The 18,626-nt window shown below is 45.1% G+C and overlaps 1 protein-coding gene across 2 annotated transcripts in view; it reads right to left on the bottom strand.

The window, feature by feature from the left end:
• Nucleotides 1-1,058: 1,058 nt before the first annotated feature.
• Usp13 (ubiquitin specific peptidase 13) overlaps nucleotides 1,059-18,626 on the bottom strand; it is a 113,310-nt gene continuing 95,742 nt past the window's right edge. For both annotated transcript variants that reach the window (XM_057756900.1, XM_057756901.1), the window contains 2 exons: nucleotides 8,453-8,537; nucleotides 1,059-5,993 (listed from right to left, as the gene is read on the bottom strand). In XM_057756900.1, the coding sequence (XP_057612883.1) occupies nucleotides 5,900-5,993; nucleotides 8,453-8,537 (179 nt within the window). In that variant the 3' untranslated portion in view covers nucleotides 1,059-5,899. The remainder of the gene's footprint in view (nucleotides 5,994-8,452; nucleotides 8,538-18,626) is intronic.

Below are 18,626 nucleotides of genomic sequence, written 5' to 3'. Positions count from 1 at the left end.
TGAGGCGTGAGGGGATGAAGCAGTAACTGCTAGCTTGGAAGCATTTTTCTCCGAACCATGTGCCAACACTTGCCCCTCTCACCAAAGCAATGGCCTGACACTGAAGTCAGGCAATGAGTAGGACTTCCAAAACACAGAGGTTCACTCTTTCAAAACTTTGGAGCCCCAGAGAGATGTATTTTCAAACTGTAACATACCCTGTGTGCTAAGCAAAACAATGTCCCCAACCCCAAAGACATTACTGATGTCTACACTCCAATATCTGTGCATTATGTGTTGTCTGATACAGCCAAAGGAATTCTGTAGATGTGATCAAATTAAAGGTTTTTGTTTGTTGGCACAGGGTCTCTTGGAATCTAGGCTGGACTCTGTCTATACTGCTGAGCACTCGGACTCCTGATCCTCCCATTTCCAGTACCCAGCTGTTAAGGTCGCAGGAGTGTACTGAGGTTAAGGACTTTGAGGTGGGAGTAGTCTAAATTAGCATAGTAAGGTAATGCAATCCCCAGAATTCTTGTAAGAGGGGGCAAGTGACCCGCTCAACAGACATGTGAGCATGTCTGATATCAAAGTTCTCAGGACCCTGCGAACTTTAAAATTAAAAAAAAAAAAAAAGGAGAGAGAGATTGTTCTCAAAACCACAGGAACAAATTCTTCCTGTCCCAGGGTTTTAGCCTCATGGGACAAATGAATGGATGTGTTGTTTTAAACCAAGTGTGTGACAATGTGCTATAGTAGCAGGGAACTTAGAAGCATAGTGTCAGGCCAGAGTCCTGATGTAACAGTCACTCTGCTCCTGCCACTAGAGGGCCAGGACCAGAGTCTCTGTGGGACTGGATAACCAACAGGGAAAGACCTTAGCTTCCCGGACCGCCACCATTCCAACCCTCCTTCAAGGTGCTGACATCTGCCGGGGATAGGGACCAAGGCTGCCTGGTCACATCAATAAGCCCCTGTCAATCAAGCATGGTCTCAAGTTCCCCATTCACCCCTGACGTCACCAGTTTATCCGGCATTTTTTTATCCAAACGAAAAATAAACAAGAGTCATAAAGGGACCTGAGTTTGTGAGAATAGCTTTTAATTTAAAACTATCAAAGCAATAAATTATCCATCTCTTCCCATCACAGGCGAGTACTCTCCCAAACACTTGAAGTAATTTCCACACCAACCGTGAGTAGTGCAAAATAAATAAATACCAAGTCTTCCAGCAACCAGCAACGATGCTGCTGGGCAGGCGGGCACGGGTCAGGCTCAGCCTCTGCCCAAGCTGAGGAGCACTGAGCGCCCCCAAGCCTTCCAACTTGCCCAGCTGTGAACAGACCACACCACACCCAGGGAGGGGAATACAAGAGAATGTTGCCTGAGGAGAAGGCAGTATGCTCAAACCCCTGCTGTAGCTCACATCCACCGCACCCTGAGGATGCTGGGAAAGCAGGCACTAATCCACAGGGCGGCTCCAAAGCAAGGGTGAAGAAAGGCCATTGCAGATACACTACTCTTGTCGCTAAACTGGGGAGATGTATTTTTTTTAAAAAAACAGAGAAAGCTTTTATTTCTGGGGCTTGTTTGGGGCTTGTGTGTTCCCAATGTGTTGCTTCCATTTGGAGCCTCTGTAAAATTCTCCTCTTTCACGTGGGATTTCACTGCCCACCTCACAGTGTGGATCACTAATGGAAAGGCCATTAGCCACGGAACCAAATGTCTCATGAGCCACACTAGGAACAGATGGCCATGGAGTGGAACTAATTTAAATATTAAATTACTGTTACATTTAACCCATGTATCCCCCATCATTTGCAATCGATATGATGAGATAGTCATACTGTTTATTCAATCCTTCAAATGTTAGTATGCATTTTATATACGCAGGACAATCTGAGTATAGACTGGCCAAATCCCACCACCCTGAAGGGCTATGAAATCTTCCATAAACTCTGAGAATGATTTATTGAGTAGATGGTAGATGTGCTGATTAAGTTTTCTTTGTTTTTGTTAATTTGACCCAAGCTCTGATCATCTGGGAAGAGGGAACCTGAACTGAGAAAATGCTTCCATTAAGATTAACCTGTGGGCAGGCCTAATGGGATATTTCCCCCCATTAGTGCTTGCTGTGGAAGGGCCCAGCCCACTGTGGGTGGCGCCTCCCCTAGGTAGGTTGTCTTGGGTTGTGTAAGAAAGCAGGCTGAGCAAGCCACTGGGAACGAGCCAGTGAGCCGCAGGCCTCCATGGTCTCTGTCTCAGTACTTATCTTCAGGTTGTTGCCTTGAGTTTCTGCCCTGGCTGCCCTTCATGGCGGCTATAAGTTACACAGTGCAGTAAGTCCTGTTCTCCCCACGGTGCTTTTGGTCATGGTCTTTATTACACCAATGAAAAGCAATCTTGGACAAGAGGAAACCCTGGTGGCATCAGGTAGGTGGTCTTACCCACTAACTTAACAGTATGGACCTTGTCCTGCCACCTGGGAGTTTTTACTAACAGGCAAAAGCACACATCTCTAACCCACCCTCTGTTCTGCCCAAGTCTCCTGGCAGCTCTTTACGGGATCTAAGGACCCAGGGTGAGACTTAGCAGCTGCGGTGTCTGTGATGACAAAGACAGACTTTCTAGGACAGATATCTTTGTCAGCACTGATCTGGACACCGGGGCGACCTTCAGGGGAACTGAAATTTTAAAATATTTTTCACATTAGACGACTCACTCTGAGACTTTTCCAAGCGGGTGCCATAAACTGCTGCTTTTGCTCTGGAGTGGGACAGTCACAAGGGGCCTCGCAGACTGAGGAGTTGTGAGCTCAAAGGTGGGGAAATCGGATTACCAAGGGAAACAGACCAGGAGCAGAAATGAGGTGTAAACTCACCATGACGGGTCCTACAAACGAATAACGGCAGACTCAGACACCTGAGCTTCCGGTTGCCACAGCTCACATCTGATTCGGGTTGTAATCACAGAAAAGTGAAAGTAAACCATGGCTGCAGAACACGGACTACCAGGGACTTCCAGATTGTCTGGTCTAACCTCCTGGTCCGCAGACAAAGGCCCATAGAGGTAGAATGCCTCCAGCAGATCACACTGAGAGGCAACGCCAGGACGTAAGCCTACTTAAGAGTCTGCAGCTCAGGTAATGGGAGCCCAGAGGGACACAGGGGAGAGAGCAGGCACATTCTCTTGTAGGATTGGGACAACAGGCCATTGTCCCGATTGCAACATTGATAAAAAATGTCATTAAAATATGATTCTTCCCAGATTCTTTTCGTTTAGAAGAAAAAGAAAATTCCATCTGTACCAAACTGGATTTCTGATTAGTTATTTGGGTATGTAGACCAAGCGACAAAACAGAAACTTTGACCCATTTTCCAAAGGCATCTTTGGAATCTACACAAATGGATATCAAAAGATATTTACAGAAAGAAAGTTCTGTCCTTCACACAGGCGCCTACACACAGAGAGAGAGCCACACGATCACCCCGCCACATCTCACCCGGAAGACTCCTGGCAGGCAGGTCAGCAGACACAGCCCACACACTGTTCCAGTCGTAGCCACACGCATGTCCTGTCTACACACATGTGTAAGGTAAGTGGTACATCCCACTGCTATCCAGAGAAGGTTGGCATACCAGGGGACACATGCAAGCACATTGCTAACAAAAAGCCGCTGCTCACACCAATGCGCCCTGCTCCCACTATGAAGAAATAGCGCATACACAAAACCTTGCCATGAAATAGCCCTTGTGTTTGTGAAGCAGGGGGAGAGGCGGCCAGGATACACTTTTTCGAAGTATGCCTCGGCATCAGAAGGGGTTCATTTGCTTAATCTACCTAATGAAATTAAGTAGTTTGTAGCCTAAAATCTTTAATGTGGATTTTACACCATTGATGTTGCAAAGTTTTTATAAAATTTTTATTTTTGTTCAAAATATACATGCTATCTGTGACCACATTTGAATTCAAACCTCCAGAGAGCTTCCTACCCCCACAAAAGGCCTTGCTTTGTAACACCGCAAACCAGCCACTCATGAGGCTGTTCAGGGTCATTATTCTATGACATGTGGCAGAAAGGCTGCTTAGTGTGGAAATTCCCATGGGGTAGGGGGGGGGGGACATAAAGAGACATACATAACAGAGACTTAGGATCTTGGAGTCAAGCGTAGAAGAGGCCTCAGGAGGACAGTGTTGTGGAGAATCACTGCATCGTGTGCTCCCTCCTTCTGTCATGTCATTTGTTCCCAGATGGAAACCACATCGGCTAAGTCCAAAGGCAGGCTGTGAACTCTCCCAGAGCCTACCGTGTTCTGCCTTCTGATCTCTGGGAAGGTTCCTCAGCACTGATCAAAGCCTGCTAGAAAGAGGAGATATGTCGCCTCACCACCGTGCAGATGAGGAGAATGAGGCACAGATAAAAAGGAGGATTTGCCAAGGCCCATAGCCAGTTGAGGCAGCATCCAGGTTTCCAGGCCTCTGGCCCCCGCTTCACAGCCCAGACTTACAGTACACATGACCTTCCTTGAGACAGGGCCCCCGGCTTACCAGAACCCTGGCTGTTCAAACCCATCACACCCTAACCCTGTGCCTCTGCTGTACTCAGCCCAGTCAGTTCTACTTCTTTTCTAGAATGATCTTTTCAATCAAACAAGTCCATATGAAACAGACAGCGAAAAATCGTTTGTCCCTTGATCGACTAGTCTGAACTAGAAACTCCAGAGACCCAGGATTCAGTGAAAAGCAGAAGCAGGAAGCAAAAGACAGCGAGTTCAGTCCCCTCCAGGGCACACCCAGAGCTCCGCTCTGCTCTCGGGCTGCAGCTAAGACCGGGAAATGACCGGGAGGAAAGGACAGCTGTCCAGATGTTACAAAAGCGTCTCTGCAGCTCACATCTTTAAAGTGCCCATGGACACACTGTGGGTCACAGCAGATAGGCAGCAAGGCAGAGACTGACCCCAGAGGAGGAGAGAAGGGAAAATATAAGAAAGTTCAGAGACCAGAAAAGCAGACAAACCAGGGGCATTTGACACGACCCAGGAGTAAGCTTAAGAGACCAGTTAGCTCACTACAGATGAACTCAGAACTTTGAGGGAGCACACTGCTGAGGAAGAGAAGCCGTCTGCCTTTGGCAGAGCTCAACAGAACAAGACATGGACACCTGACACGGATGTCAAGTGGCACAGACACACATGAATGCCAGACAGCACTTAGAGGCCACAACACAGCCCTTTGTACTCCTAAAACCCAAGTGGGGAACTAATTTTTAACAACTGTTCCTGAGTTTGCCTGCCTTTTCCAAGTACGCCTAAGAGCAACTGTTCAACCTTTGAACAACAACCATCAGAGTTCCGGTGAACTACAAAGGTCATACACACATTCTCACACACACTCATACAGTGTACTATTAAGTCTGATATGATTTAAATTAAAAATAGCTTCCATTGCAGATGTCCTAGTACACATAGCAGGGCCAGAAATTGTGGGAAATGAAAACATGATGCCACAAATAAAAACCAGCCCAGGTTTTGATTTCCTATTTCGGGGCATTTTTTTTTTCCACGGAAGGTGAGGCCTCACCACTGACCCCCAAAGTAGAAAAGAGGGAAGGACACTCCATATCTGATGTGCTGGTGGCCAGTGTCTTCGCTTCCATCACCCCCTCCCTGAACAGTGACAAAAGTCCCTACAACAGAGTATTGCCACTAACAGAAACTTCTTCCCAGTTCTTCTCCAGAGGGTGTCGAGTGGAGTGACCACGCTCATGAAAGAAGCAGTAAGTAGCCATGAAGTCCCCTGCATCCGGCTGTCCCGACGTTTTTCCTTTCCTTTTCTTTTTTCCTTTTTTTTTTTCTTTTTCTTTTTTTTTTTTTGGCGAATTAAAAAGGTGTATGGCTTCTTGTCGCCAGCTCTTGTGAGGTTTAGCTTGGTATCCTACGGTAAAAGTACATATATCCCAGGTCTTTGGGGGGCCGTTCTGAGGCACAAACTTTGTGGTCGTTGTAGATCACCCACCTGAAAGCAAAGACAGAAGCACATGGTGTCAGCAATGCGCACGGTGCAGACAGACAGCATTGTACACTGCAGAGCAGAGGCCTCGGCAACTCGGATGCTCCACCGTGGCCACGGCCTGCTCCACCGTGGCCAGGGCCCAACCACTGCATAAGAGGAACAGAATTTTGCAGAAGAACTCCCCACCCCCCAGATCTCTCCTCCAGACAGGGTTTCTTAAGCATATTTGGAAAGGGCAGGCAAACATTTTAACAAACCTATAACTCAGGAAGAGTTGTTAAAAATTAGTTCCCCACTTGGGCTTTTTCTCCAGGCTGGCCTCTAACTTGACAGGTAGCCCAGGATGCCCTCGAACTGTACACCACTCTTGGTTTATGTGGGGACTGACCCCGGGGCCTTGAGCCTGCTCCACAACAGTCCACAAACTCAGCCATAGCCCTGCTTTCTGGTTCCTGAATTCAATATAAAACTAGTTACTAAAATGTACTGGAATTCTTCAAATGTTAAAATTCTGTAATTCTCTTTGTGGAAACCCATAAACAGCCTCAAAAACCAATCCAAGAATTATATACAGTGATGTATATTTAAGTCTTGGTATAGAACAGCCTAAAATCCAGAAATAAACATGTCGCAGTAAAGTATTAAATAACTGTGAACATTTCCTCCAAGAACATCTGATAAAGAAAGAAAATAATCACAATATAGTATGAAGACATAATATGGATGCATAATCACAATTTAATTTGGAAAGGTCAAGCAGGTTATATTTAGTAATATATGTATACGTACATGCATATACATATATGTACACAACAATAACTAATCAAAAAAGGGCCAAGAATTTGAAAGGGAGCAAGGAGGGGTATGTGGGAAGATTTGAAGGAGGAAAAGGAAGGTAGACATTTTATAATTACATTATAATCTCAAAATTTTTTAAAGTAAAAAACCCACAAATTCTAAGAAAACAAAAAGGATACAATTCCCTGCACATTCTTTAAGGTGGAAGTCCATGTGCATAAATATGTATATATGTGAGAGTGTGTGTATGTATGTGTGCCCTCCCCCAAAGACACCAACAAAATGAAAAAAGAAAGAAAGACATCAACATGTAGAAAATGGCTATCCTTAAGCTTACAAAATACATATTTTTGCATTGTTTTATAATGTGCTAATTTATAATAATTTCTCTAATTAAGCCACTCAGTGAGGTCATCATGTATGTAAGTTCCTATGTAAAAATCAGATTGTCCATTTTCAACATGAGGTGCATTTAGGTTCATCTACACTACAGACCAAAGGTCTCTCTCTCTCCCCTAGTCTGCTGTTGCTTGTCCGAAAATGGTGCAGGCCCTCATAGCTGTTCACGGGATGAGGCTCTGTGTCCCAAGTCAACAAGAGGGGGAGTTTGGGGCAAATCCAGGCCAGTAGAAGTTGGCAGTTGAGCAACTTGCAAAACCACCGTCTTGGGTCAAATCAGACCAGCAGCCATTACTGCCTTTTCTCTATGCTCTGTCCCCTTCTACATAATGGTATGTAAAATTGGTTCATTTTCACCAGCCTCCTGAATTTATTATCTTATTTCCAGTCAAAGACCTGTGTTCTTTGCTTGACTCTACTGATCAAGTTAAGAAGCTAAAATTAAAAGACATGGAAAAAAGGAGGAGGAGGAGGAGGGGGAGAAGGGGAGGGGAGGAGGAGGAGAAGGAAGAAAAGGAAAAAGAAAAACAATTTAATCTGTATGGCAACTAACCATCTAGGTCACAGGAGACATGGGTGAAAGGTCAACACCCTACCTGGGTGGGCAAGTGTATGTGTTATGCCAGTGTCCACGTGATACGAACAAGCAAGAAAGCCCACCACAGGCTACAGCAGGGAACTGGAGGAAGGGCACCCAAGGAGAAGGTCTGAAGTTAGACCACCTCATTCCTACCTCATCACAAACCTCCAAGTTTGACTCAAGAAGCTAACTTCTAGGTTGCCATGCAACAAAGCGCCTAAGGTAGAAAACCAAGTTACCTGGCTTAATCAGGCAAACAACAAATAACTCATTAACATAAATATGTTCATGTAATATTGCAAACAGGCAGTGTTAGAAACACACTTAAATATTCTCTTGTAAAAATCCACTTATTCTATGGAGGTTCCAAGCACAGCCCTACTTATGCTGTTCTGCACCTTTATCTGGGAACTTCTCCTTGGGACAATAAAGTGAATATCAGATCCAGCATACCTGAGGACTAGCTAACCTGAGCCCCAGGGGTTGGATTTGTAAAACAGTTAAGCATACAACCTATCAGGCACACAGGTATGCCTGTAATCCCAGCACTCAGGAGGCTGAGGCAAGTGGATATTAGTTCAAGACCACCTGCTCTACATAGTGAATTCCAGGTCAGCCAAGGCTACAGAGCGAGACCCCTGTCTAAAAAAAAAAAAAAAAAAAGGAAAAAATAAAAAAGACTCACCGTCCCTCCTTTTTGATATGGCAAACATAATGGCCACACATTGTAGATGTTCCCATGTGACTGATGAAGGCAAATAACTCGTACACTAGGGAAGAGAAAACAGTTCAGTTAGAAGGCAGCAGTCAAAAACCCAATATGCTTCTAAGCAGAACCTGGAGCCAACAGGAGAGCTATTGGCTCTCTAGACTCACAATTCAAGCCAGTTAACCATGCTACGTTGACCATATGTGTGAGAACATTGCATCACACACACACACACACACTGATATGGAGTCTCATCAGCAATCAGGAATAAAGTACGGCAAACACTGCCAGTGCACGGTTAACCCCCACCTCCTGCCTGCCCCACCCTGCATCACCCCTCCAGCAAGCTCTCAGCTCTGAAAGACTTATGAGGGTGGGAAAGTTGCTCCATCTTTTAGGACCTGTTTCTATCACCGAGTTTGAAGAAAACAGAAAAGAGAAGAAGGGAAGGGGAGGGGAAAGCAGGGGGAAATATTCCTATGTGAGTAGGAAGCATAAATATGGGCTGGCACATCCATTTCTATGGCTCAATTTTTCATTATATTTTTACAAAAATAAAAAGGTTCTGGATCCAGCTTCATCTCACCCTTCTCTTCCCTACTCTCCCACTTGTATTTTACCTGTTGACCAAAATTCTCCTTCCCCAAATGCTTGTCCCTGGACATAACCTCTTGGCTGCCCAGATGCCACACTCGTGGTCTCCCATCTGCTGGCACCCCCTCATCCCCTTACCTTCCAAAGTAGTGCCTGCAGCTTTGGTATCAGATATTTGGGGTTTTTTTCTCCTCAACCCAGACATCCTCTTTCTGGTTAATCCCATCCAGTCTTCTGGAGCAATGTTATTGCTTTCACAGTTTTGTTTCTAGAAAGCTAATCATTCATATATAGCATAAAACTCTGGGCATGGGGGGAGCATGCCTGTAATCCCAGAACTCAGAAGGCTGAGGCAGGAAGATACAGAGTTTGAAATGAAACCCTACCTCAAAAAGAAAGAAGAAAGAAAATGAAGCAACAGCATAATCCTGAATTTTGTACCTTGCTTATTTCCAGTAACCTTGCAGTGCCTACTTGTCAGTTCTAAGACTGTCCATAGAGTTCTTAAGGTTTTCTACAGGTAAGGCCACGTCACCCAGATGCCTTTTATTGGGTTGAGGAAGTTTCCTTCTATCACCAGCTGGTTGAGTTTCTCCTCAGCCTTACCATCTCAATAGATGGCAAGTTCATTCTTCTACTAACTTACTTCAAAAATCTTGGTATCTCTCTTGTTCCCTGTATCTAGCCAAATCATTAGCATCGTCTCCTTCCAAACATATCCAGAACCCTGTCATGACACCCTCCCCCACTCATGCTCCTGGTCCATGTCACCATCGCCATTCTCAGCACTGGTTACAAGTGTCTTAACTGACCTCTGTCCCGCCCCTGTCTCTGATGACCTGGGCTATTTATTTATTTATAAACCTCATACCAACATGTAAATTTGGATATAAGCTGGTAAATCAATATTAATAGGAAATTTATCAACTGCTGTGTTTCACTTGCTATCATATTGGCCGTCTGAAATGTAATCCTAGTTTAGAAAGCAGACTAGGAAAATGATGTAGAATAATTCTTTTGAACACTGTGAAGATGTGTTGCCCTCATTAGTTGAATAAAGAGCTAACTGGTCAATAGCTAGGAGGGAGAGGTTAGGTGGGAGAACCAGACTGAGCGAATGCTGGAGGAGGGTAGAGTTACCAGCCAGACACAGAGGAAGCAAGAGATAATCTTGCCATGCTAAAGAAAGGTATTGAGCCATGTGGTAGTACATAGATAAGAACTATGGATTAATTTAAGATGTAAGAGCTAGTCAATAACAAGCCTAAGCTATCAACCAAGCATTTAAAATTAATAGTAATTCTCTGTGTGGTTATCTGGGAGCTTACTGGAAGGACAGAATCTTCTACCAACAGACAAAACAGTTGCAATGATTATACCTGGGATTCAATTTTCAAAAAAGGGATCCAGAGATTTTACATTTGTCTGCCCTTCTCTGAGCTTCCCTCCCACATGAAGAACCCACTCTGCTTCAGGAGGCAGGAAAGGCTATGCGGGAACCTTTCCTTAACCAGGTGGGTTTTTAAAGCAAACCCCTTTGGAATAATTTCATATCAAATCCCAAATCTTCAGCAGAAGAGACACAATGCTGTTATCCCAAAGTGCAGCTCTCCCTATAGATGTTCATGAAGAGAGAACACAACTCCCCAAGGTTTATTTTACCACAAAACAACTGTTTCCTGAAGAGTAAGTTCTGCAGTTAAATTAGAGCATGAAGAAGCACCCCCACCCCAAGTCAGGACCACCTCAGTGTCATGTTGTTCATACACCCACATAGCAGAATGCCCAGCTGAAGACGACAGACAAACCCAAATGTTATCAATAGAGCCACACCATTAACTCCTGTCTTAGTCAGATCTCTAATGTTTTGATAAAATACCATGAACAAAAGTAACTTGGGGTGAGAAGGGTTTATTCTTTACAATTCTCAAGTCACAAGCCATCATCAAAAGAAGTCAGGGCACTAACTCAAGGCAGGAACTGAAGCAGAGGCCATGAAGGGTGCTGCTTACTGGCTTACTCAATATGGCTTACTCAGCCTGCTTTCTTATACCATCCAAGGCCACCTGCCCAGAGATAGCAATGCCCGCAGTGGGATGGGCCCTCCCACACCCATCACGAAAATGCACCACAAATTTGCCCACAGGCCAATCCTATAGAGGCATTTTCTCAATTAAGATTTTTTCTTCCCAAATGACCCTGGTATATGTTGGGTTGACATAAGATTAGCCAGCACAGTCCCCAGAGGTACTTTCTCCACTTCAGTTAAGAACTAAATGTATGTATATACTCAGAATCATAATAAAATTAAAGTATGTACATACATTCAGAATCTTAAAAATAAAAAACTGAAGTTTAGCATGAAGCATGGTCTCATAATTGAAATTAACTGTGTTTATCAATATGAGCAACTTCCCCATGCATTATTCAAAGCCTCCTGCTAGGGACTGACAGCAAAAGAGAGAATCTTTCAACACATTTGCAGAAGCCAAGTAGGTAAGCAATTAATGTTGTTTCCAAAAAAGACTGAAACAAGTAGGGTCAATGGGAAAGCTAAGTCCCCTGAAATCCCGTTCCAAACAACAGCCTCATCGTGCGCATTCCTCATAAGCAGAGAGAAAAGGCAGCTTGAGTCCAAACTAAATGGCTCAGAAATGCTGACTTTCAACAGAGAAACATTCAAAGTCCCTGGAACAATATGAGGTACCTGACCCACTGCTACGCCATCCATCCCGAGAGAAGCAGCTAAATGATCAGCCTCAAATTACATGTGAAACAAGCACTCTCCTCCCCACAAAACCTGCTCTGCTTCAACTTTCTGAAAACTATCTCAGCCTTTCCAATAAGGAAGGGTTGTTTGTTTTTTAATATCACATGGTGGCACCACCATCCCCAATCAATGGAACACCGATTGTACTCTATACCACTGTTCTTCAAGAAAGCATCTGTCAGGAAAATTCCACAGAAGTTCAAAGGGAAAAGAGACTGACAGCATTTGAATGTCATTGATGTAAAGGTCACCCTGAGACCACCCACAAGATAGAGATTCCATGAGTCAAAGCCCACCCTGCAGCTGCTTTATCCTGGTGAGATGGGGAAGTAAGAAATGAGAGGAATATGGCGCAGCTGTGAGCGTGCCAAAATGATTACCACGGGTAAAGGCTGCACTTTAAGAACTCAGAATTACCCACAGTGATGACATTCAGGTGAGTCTGCCTCTCCAAGTCTAAAGGGTCAATTTGGCTTGTCCCACCACTTACTGCTAAAGTCCCAAACTTAGGAAGTTACAGTTTCTGTCCCATGAGACACATAAGTTCATGGGTGCACAGTTTGAACACATCAGCCTTTGCCCTAACTCAGACAAGCTCACCCTAACCTTGCTTTGGTAACTCTCCCTCCAGTAGCTCAGCATCTTGGGACTTGGAAATAGAGCTCTCGCCTGGTCTGCACAAGACGCTGGTTCTGTTCTGAGCACTACAAAATAGGAAACAAAAACAACTATCCTAGTTATTCTGATGTACCCTACAGTGGGAACATCTGACTGGTCCTCCCATCAACCAGCTAATCTGCAAGTTACGTCATTTCATATATGAAAGCCATGACTGCCTTCTAGGAATCACACTTTAACTACATGTCGTTACCCCAATTAACTCCAGCATTGGAGCTCCTTGACATGAACCTACTCTCATAATCAATTACTATGCAAACAAGTACCAGTGTCTCCTACGGGCACAAACCCAGTCTGCACTGAAAAGAAGAAGAAGCTGGTAGATCATTTAGAGGCCGTGAAGCTCGGTGGTTCACTCCCATTAGCTGTACTGGGAGGAACACTTTTGGCATTTGCATTCCAATGCTAACAGAGGATCTGTCGCTTTTCAGAAATTAGGAAGCCTAACTGCCTCAATCCAGTTGACACTATCTGTAGCCTCTGAGACAGGGAGTGGTGACACTATGGCAATCCTGGACAGAACACCAGAGCCTTAGCTCGTAGCCTGTTACCCCCTGAGAGTGCTTACTACCCCAGCAGTCTTTACCATGGAACCCAGGAGCAGAAAAGCCAGGTGGCTCTGCCATACTGTCTCCAATAACAAGCCAGCTGAGCAAATGAGATTGCTGTGGATCCCCCAAAAGACAGAAGGTAAACTCACCTCAGGGTCTTAGTCTGCCGCTCACAGGATCTCTGTGTTCTCCATACCACCCATATGATCTCCTAAAGCTTCAGAACCTGTGCTTGCCCCAGGACTGGCCAGTCTGCCACACAACCAAAGGATCTGTGTAAGGTGGTTAACAGTGATGGAAAGATTCGGCCATTGCTATGGTGAGTCGCTTGCCCATTCCTCAAGGCAGGACTAGAGAAAAGTCCCTGGAATTCTCTTTCAAAGAAGTCCCTGAACAAATCTTCTTTTAACCTCTACCTTGGCAATAGTCACCTCTCAGTCAGGCGCCAACCTCACTGCGCAGTGCTGACTGTTTGGGTGGAAGCGTCACCCCAGTCCCTGGCATCCAAAGAGTTTGGAATGTTTGGGTGGAAGTTCCATCCCAAGCCCCCTCCCCTGAGAGACGCCTCAGTCCAGATGCTACCTCCAAGGAAGCCTGCCAAATGTTGACCCCTCCCCAGAGATGCTCAAGACCACTCCCATAGGGTATTTAAACTGTACCCCTGAGAACAAACACATGGTTTTCCTGTCTTCCTTCCCAGTCTCCTCTCTGGGGGGCTGAAAGGTCACCCAGGAGTGCTGTATCCATTAAACCAGGGCTTTTTCTAATTCAGTTTGATTTGGTCTGATTTGGATTATTGCTATCAATGGAGAGGTTTATTGAGGCACAAAAACTTTTCTTCTGGAGGTCCCACCGAAGAGGCTGTTTTTCCCACAGGCCCAGGGGTACATGTTGGGAAAACATCCTTCACCCCCACACCTACTCTCTACAAGGCTAAGATTGGCTTCGTCTGGGTAAGTCATTGCCTTAGAGGCCCAGGACCTCATACGATTCAGGCTGTCCTGTGAAAGACACGGCTATCCCGGGTACCAGACCTGACCGGGTCCTTTATAAGCAGGCGTCCTGTTAAGGAATTCCCACACCCCTCTGTTTTTTTAACCCAAAGTCTACCACAGTGGATGCATTGCACTAGGCTTTGAGTCCTAAGTTCCAGCATAGACTTAAAAAAGGAACACTTACAATTTGAGGCCTGATCTCCAAATGCCCTTGGACTGCCTTTTACAAAATCTTTTTAAATTGGGGCTGACTATAATGGTCTGTCCTATCCCTTTAAGAGACAAGCCCCACCTACTCCCTCCCCCCACCGCCTATCTCTCTGTTTCTCTTTCTCTCCCTCTCTCTGCTCTTTTCCTTTTCCCCCCTTTCCCCTCCATTACCCACTAAATAAATACCCACTTTTTCTGCATGGCATGCCTATCCATCTCTGTCTCTCATCTGCTGACTGGCTCCCTGACTTGGGGCCCATTGGCCCTCGTGGCCCATAGGCCGCTCGGGGAACTGCAGCATTTTACCACCACATCTCCTCGTGGCCCACTGCCTGCTGCAGTCACCTGGGGAACAGCACCGTTTTATTTTTACCATAACACTGACCCCTCCCCAGAGATGTTCAAGACCACTCCTACAAGGTATTAAAACTGCCCCCCAGAGAACAAATAGTCTTCCTTCCCTGTCTCCTCCTTGGGGAGCAGGAACACCACCTGGGAGCACTGGTATCCAATAAACCTGGGCTTTTTCTAATTTGGTTTGATTTGGTCTGATTCAGATTACTACGTTGGTGGAGAGGTTTATTGGGGTGTAAAAACTTTACTAACCTAGTGTGGAAGGTTCTGGAGGTCACCCTCTACTTTCATCCAGCTATGTTACCCAAATACTGTTTAAGGGGGTGGTTCTCAAGTAAAGACTGCATTTCCTGGCAGGTAAGTCACATGGGTTACTGGGTGCCCCAGATTCTCAAATTTGGCAGGTCTGAGTAGGGCCCAACCATTTACATCCCTGACATGTTTTGAAGTAAAGCTCGCCAGGGCCTACTCACATCAGAGCCCTGCTTTCAGGAGACTCACCTGCATCTTTTGAGCTTCCTGTGTGGAGCCTATAACCTGAATAGAGCACATGACAGAGTCACAGAGTCTGAGAGCCTGAGAAGGCTGAAACAAACTTCTCTGTGCAGGTTATATAACCAACAGGACACAGCCCTAAAGGAGGACCCTGGAGGCCATCTTGGAGCTTTTGGGGAGAGCCTGTCTAAGAGTTCAACTCCAACAAAAGTCACAACAAGAGGACAGAGGCAACCGATTCCCGAGATTTGCGTATTTTCCTCTTTCCCTAACATGTTTCTAACAGCTGCAGCAGCTTAAAGCATCTGAAGTCCCTCTGATAAAATGGCAGCACCAGGAGCCCACCCTGGCAAATCAATTCAAATCTCTCTGTATTCAGGAGATGTCATGTAACTATATCCTTGAAATTGAAACATTCTCTCCAGAGAGGGGACAGAGGTTCTTACAACTGAGGAAGCCAATGAAACTCACAAGGCTCAGAAAACTCTGAAACTTACAGGACTCATAAGCCTTTCCCCCAAAGGTCTAGAGCAACAAGCAGCTGCTGGGGAGGGGAAACTCTCCAATAAGCAGCCTCCAAGTTGTGCTCCAGGGATATACGTTTAGGGAGTCCTCACCCATAGTAGGATGGGATTTTTAGTGATGTAGCCACCTTTGATTCACTCATGTTCCTGTAAGTAACCCCAATAAACTCACGGGTTCAGTGAGCTTGACTTGAGTGGAACCATTCTCTGGTGACACTGGTGCCCTATTTGGGGTGACTAGATAGACTATTGCTCCTGTCTCCCCAGTAAAAGTTTCACAAGAGAAGACCATATTCTCTCCGGTCAGTACCAGTTCCTTTCTACTGGTAACCCAAAGCCTCAGTTCAATACATCTCACCTGTATGTGCCCCCATGTGCTTGACCTCATCTCCTCTCCATTCTTCTCCAGGAACAGAACCCATCCCAAGAAGCCAAGACATGGAACCTTTACCATAAAAGCTATTGCATCATGATCAAGTTGGTTAGGGTCAGTCCTGTCTCCATCCCAGGAGTTGCCAGATGTTGTGAAATAATATTTTACTTCTGCTTAGAGAAATTAGACTCAGATATCCCAGTATTTGGCTCCTCGAATAGGGATAAATGACATCCATTACCTCTAAGTCAAAGATCTCAACCAACTCACCAACTAACATAGGGAAAAATGATGTGGGAATTTAAAACAATATACTTGAACAGACCACACATCTCCCCCGGTTACCTTTTGTGCTCAATATAAATACAATCAAGGCTTACAGAACAGCCTACCACTGGCCAACAACTACACAACACTCAATACTCTAGGAATACCACCCCCTTAGCATTCATCTTATTATCTCAATGATTTGTTTGCTGAACACTCACCATAGGGCAGTGACAACTTAAACAATACACAGGAAAACAAAATTTTAAAGAAGTATCATTCCAGAAACTAAGCCAGGAACACAGTGATTGTTTATGAAGAAAACCAGAGTTTCTCAGGGGTAGGAGGAGGGACCCAAAGGGGAAGCGTAGCATTGTTCTGCCCAAAAGACCTGGTTTCATGAATCTCTGAGGTGTGCCCACACTAATCTATACCAGGAATTCCCATGTTGATCAGCTTTAAATGAATCTGAAAACCTCAATAAAAATAGGGAAATGGCCAAAGGAAATGAGAAAGTCATTCACAAGAGAAAACGAGATAAGAAAGATCAGTTCCATGCCCTACTAAGGGAGGGGGGCCAGTGAGTACCTAATGTTGCTTCTGGAGGTCATGTGACAGGGAGCTGCTGAAATCTTCGAACTTGCATCTCTCACTTGAAAGCATCACTTACAGAAGCCTCGTTAAAAGAGAAGTAAACTGAAGGCCTAGCACAGCTCATCACCTCATTAATATTCTTTTCCTTTTCTATTTTCATGTGTGTACAGTGTGTGGAGTGTGGGTACATGTACATGCAGAGGCCTGAGGTGAACATCAGGACTGGCTCTGGATTGCTCTTCTGCCTTATTCACTGAGGCTCTCTCAATCAAACCCAGAGCTCATCTACACGGCCGTCTTGCTAACCAGCTTGCTCTGGCAATCCCTCCTCTCTGACTTCTGAGGCTATATATTTATAAATACAGATATATTTACACATACCTTTTCATAGCACCTCTGACAGCCCTCCTTCCCCACCAGCACCCTCAACTCCATGGTCTAACTCAGTCTCTTAAAAGATACTTGAAAGAATTTTATAGTGTCCTACTAGGGCAAAATTTGGCATGTAGCAAGACCAAGGTATCCTTGCAGGGCCCTAAGGTACAGTGAGCCTGAGGGATTATGTATCTGATTTTTGTCATTACTGACCCCTTAGGAGAAAGGAAACCCTGAGGATCAGAGCCCCCGCCACCCCAGACCAATGCTGTGGCAGCTTTACAACAACCCCATCCTTGGGTTGGGAAGTTCATCCTTCTGCCAAAAGGGCTCAACATCTCCAAACACCATCATGGACATCGACGAAGTACTAAACCAATAGGCACAGAGTATGGAACAAATTCTGCTATGAATTGTTGAGAGTTTATCCATTATAGCACCCGGTGTTTGGAACTACTAGTTTCTGGAGAGAAACACAAGATCTTATAGATGAATGTGGAATTTGGGAGAACTGTGTCTTATCCTCATCCTAGCTAGAATGAAGAGTTTCAGTGGGCAAATTCCCATTTTATTTATTTATTTATTTATTTATTTATTTATTTATTTTTTGGATTTTTTGACACAGGGTTTCTCCGTAGCTTTTGGTTCCTGTCCTGGAACTAGCTCTTGTAGACCAGGCTGGCCTCAAACTCACAGAGATCCGTCTCCTCTGCCTCCCGAGTGCTGGGATTAAAGGCGTGCGCCACCACTGCCCGGCACAAATTCCCATATTATAGAGAAAGAGGGGAAAAGGCATTAGATGGGGGAAGGGGGTGTGAAGAATAGGAGGAAGAGGAAGAGATAAGATCATGTGGCCAGTGACGGGAGTGGGTAGTTCACAAATAGGGATTCACCTGGCAAAGGCCTGGAGCAGGAAAGAAGAGACAATGCCAGACATCCAGGCTGCAAAAAGAAGGATGCAGAAGTAACAGATGTGGTAGGCTAGGTCGTGACTCTAGGTAAGTTCAATGGCAGGCTAAAGAGCTAAATGTCCTCCCACAGGAAATAGGGTATCATGATGGGAAGAACATGGGGGAGGGGTCTGAACTTGTTTCCACCTCTGAAGAGCTTTATGACCTTGGGTATTGTACCTCCCTTCCAACTCCATGTTCTCACCTATGAAATCGGCTATGGTAACATTCAAGGAGTGTTTATATACAAAGGGCTTACAACAGTGCCTGGCCCCCAGCCACTACATAATAGCTGGCTACTGAAAGATATCACTGGTCTAATCATCCTGGACCATTCCTTCAGAAAACTGCCAGCAGGCAGCCTAGACATGGGAGAGTCATCCAAATTCAAAGCATTCTTCTATGAATATAAATGCTTCT

Source organism: Chionomys nivalis, chromosome 24, assembly GCF_950005125.1.
Source record: "Chionomys nivalis chromosome 24, mChiNiv1.1, whole genome shotgun sequence".
NCBI classification, from domain to species: Eukaryota; Metazoa; Chordata; class Mammalia; order Rodentia; family Cricetidae; genus Chionomys; species Chionomys nivalis.
The sequence above is the reverse complement of the archived record's forward strand: the minus strand, read 5'-3'. Positions and strand labels throughout refer to the sequence as shown.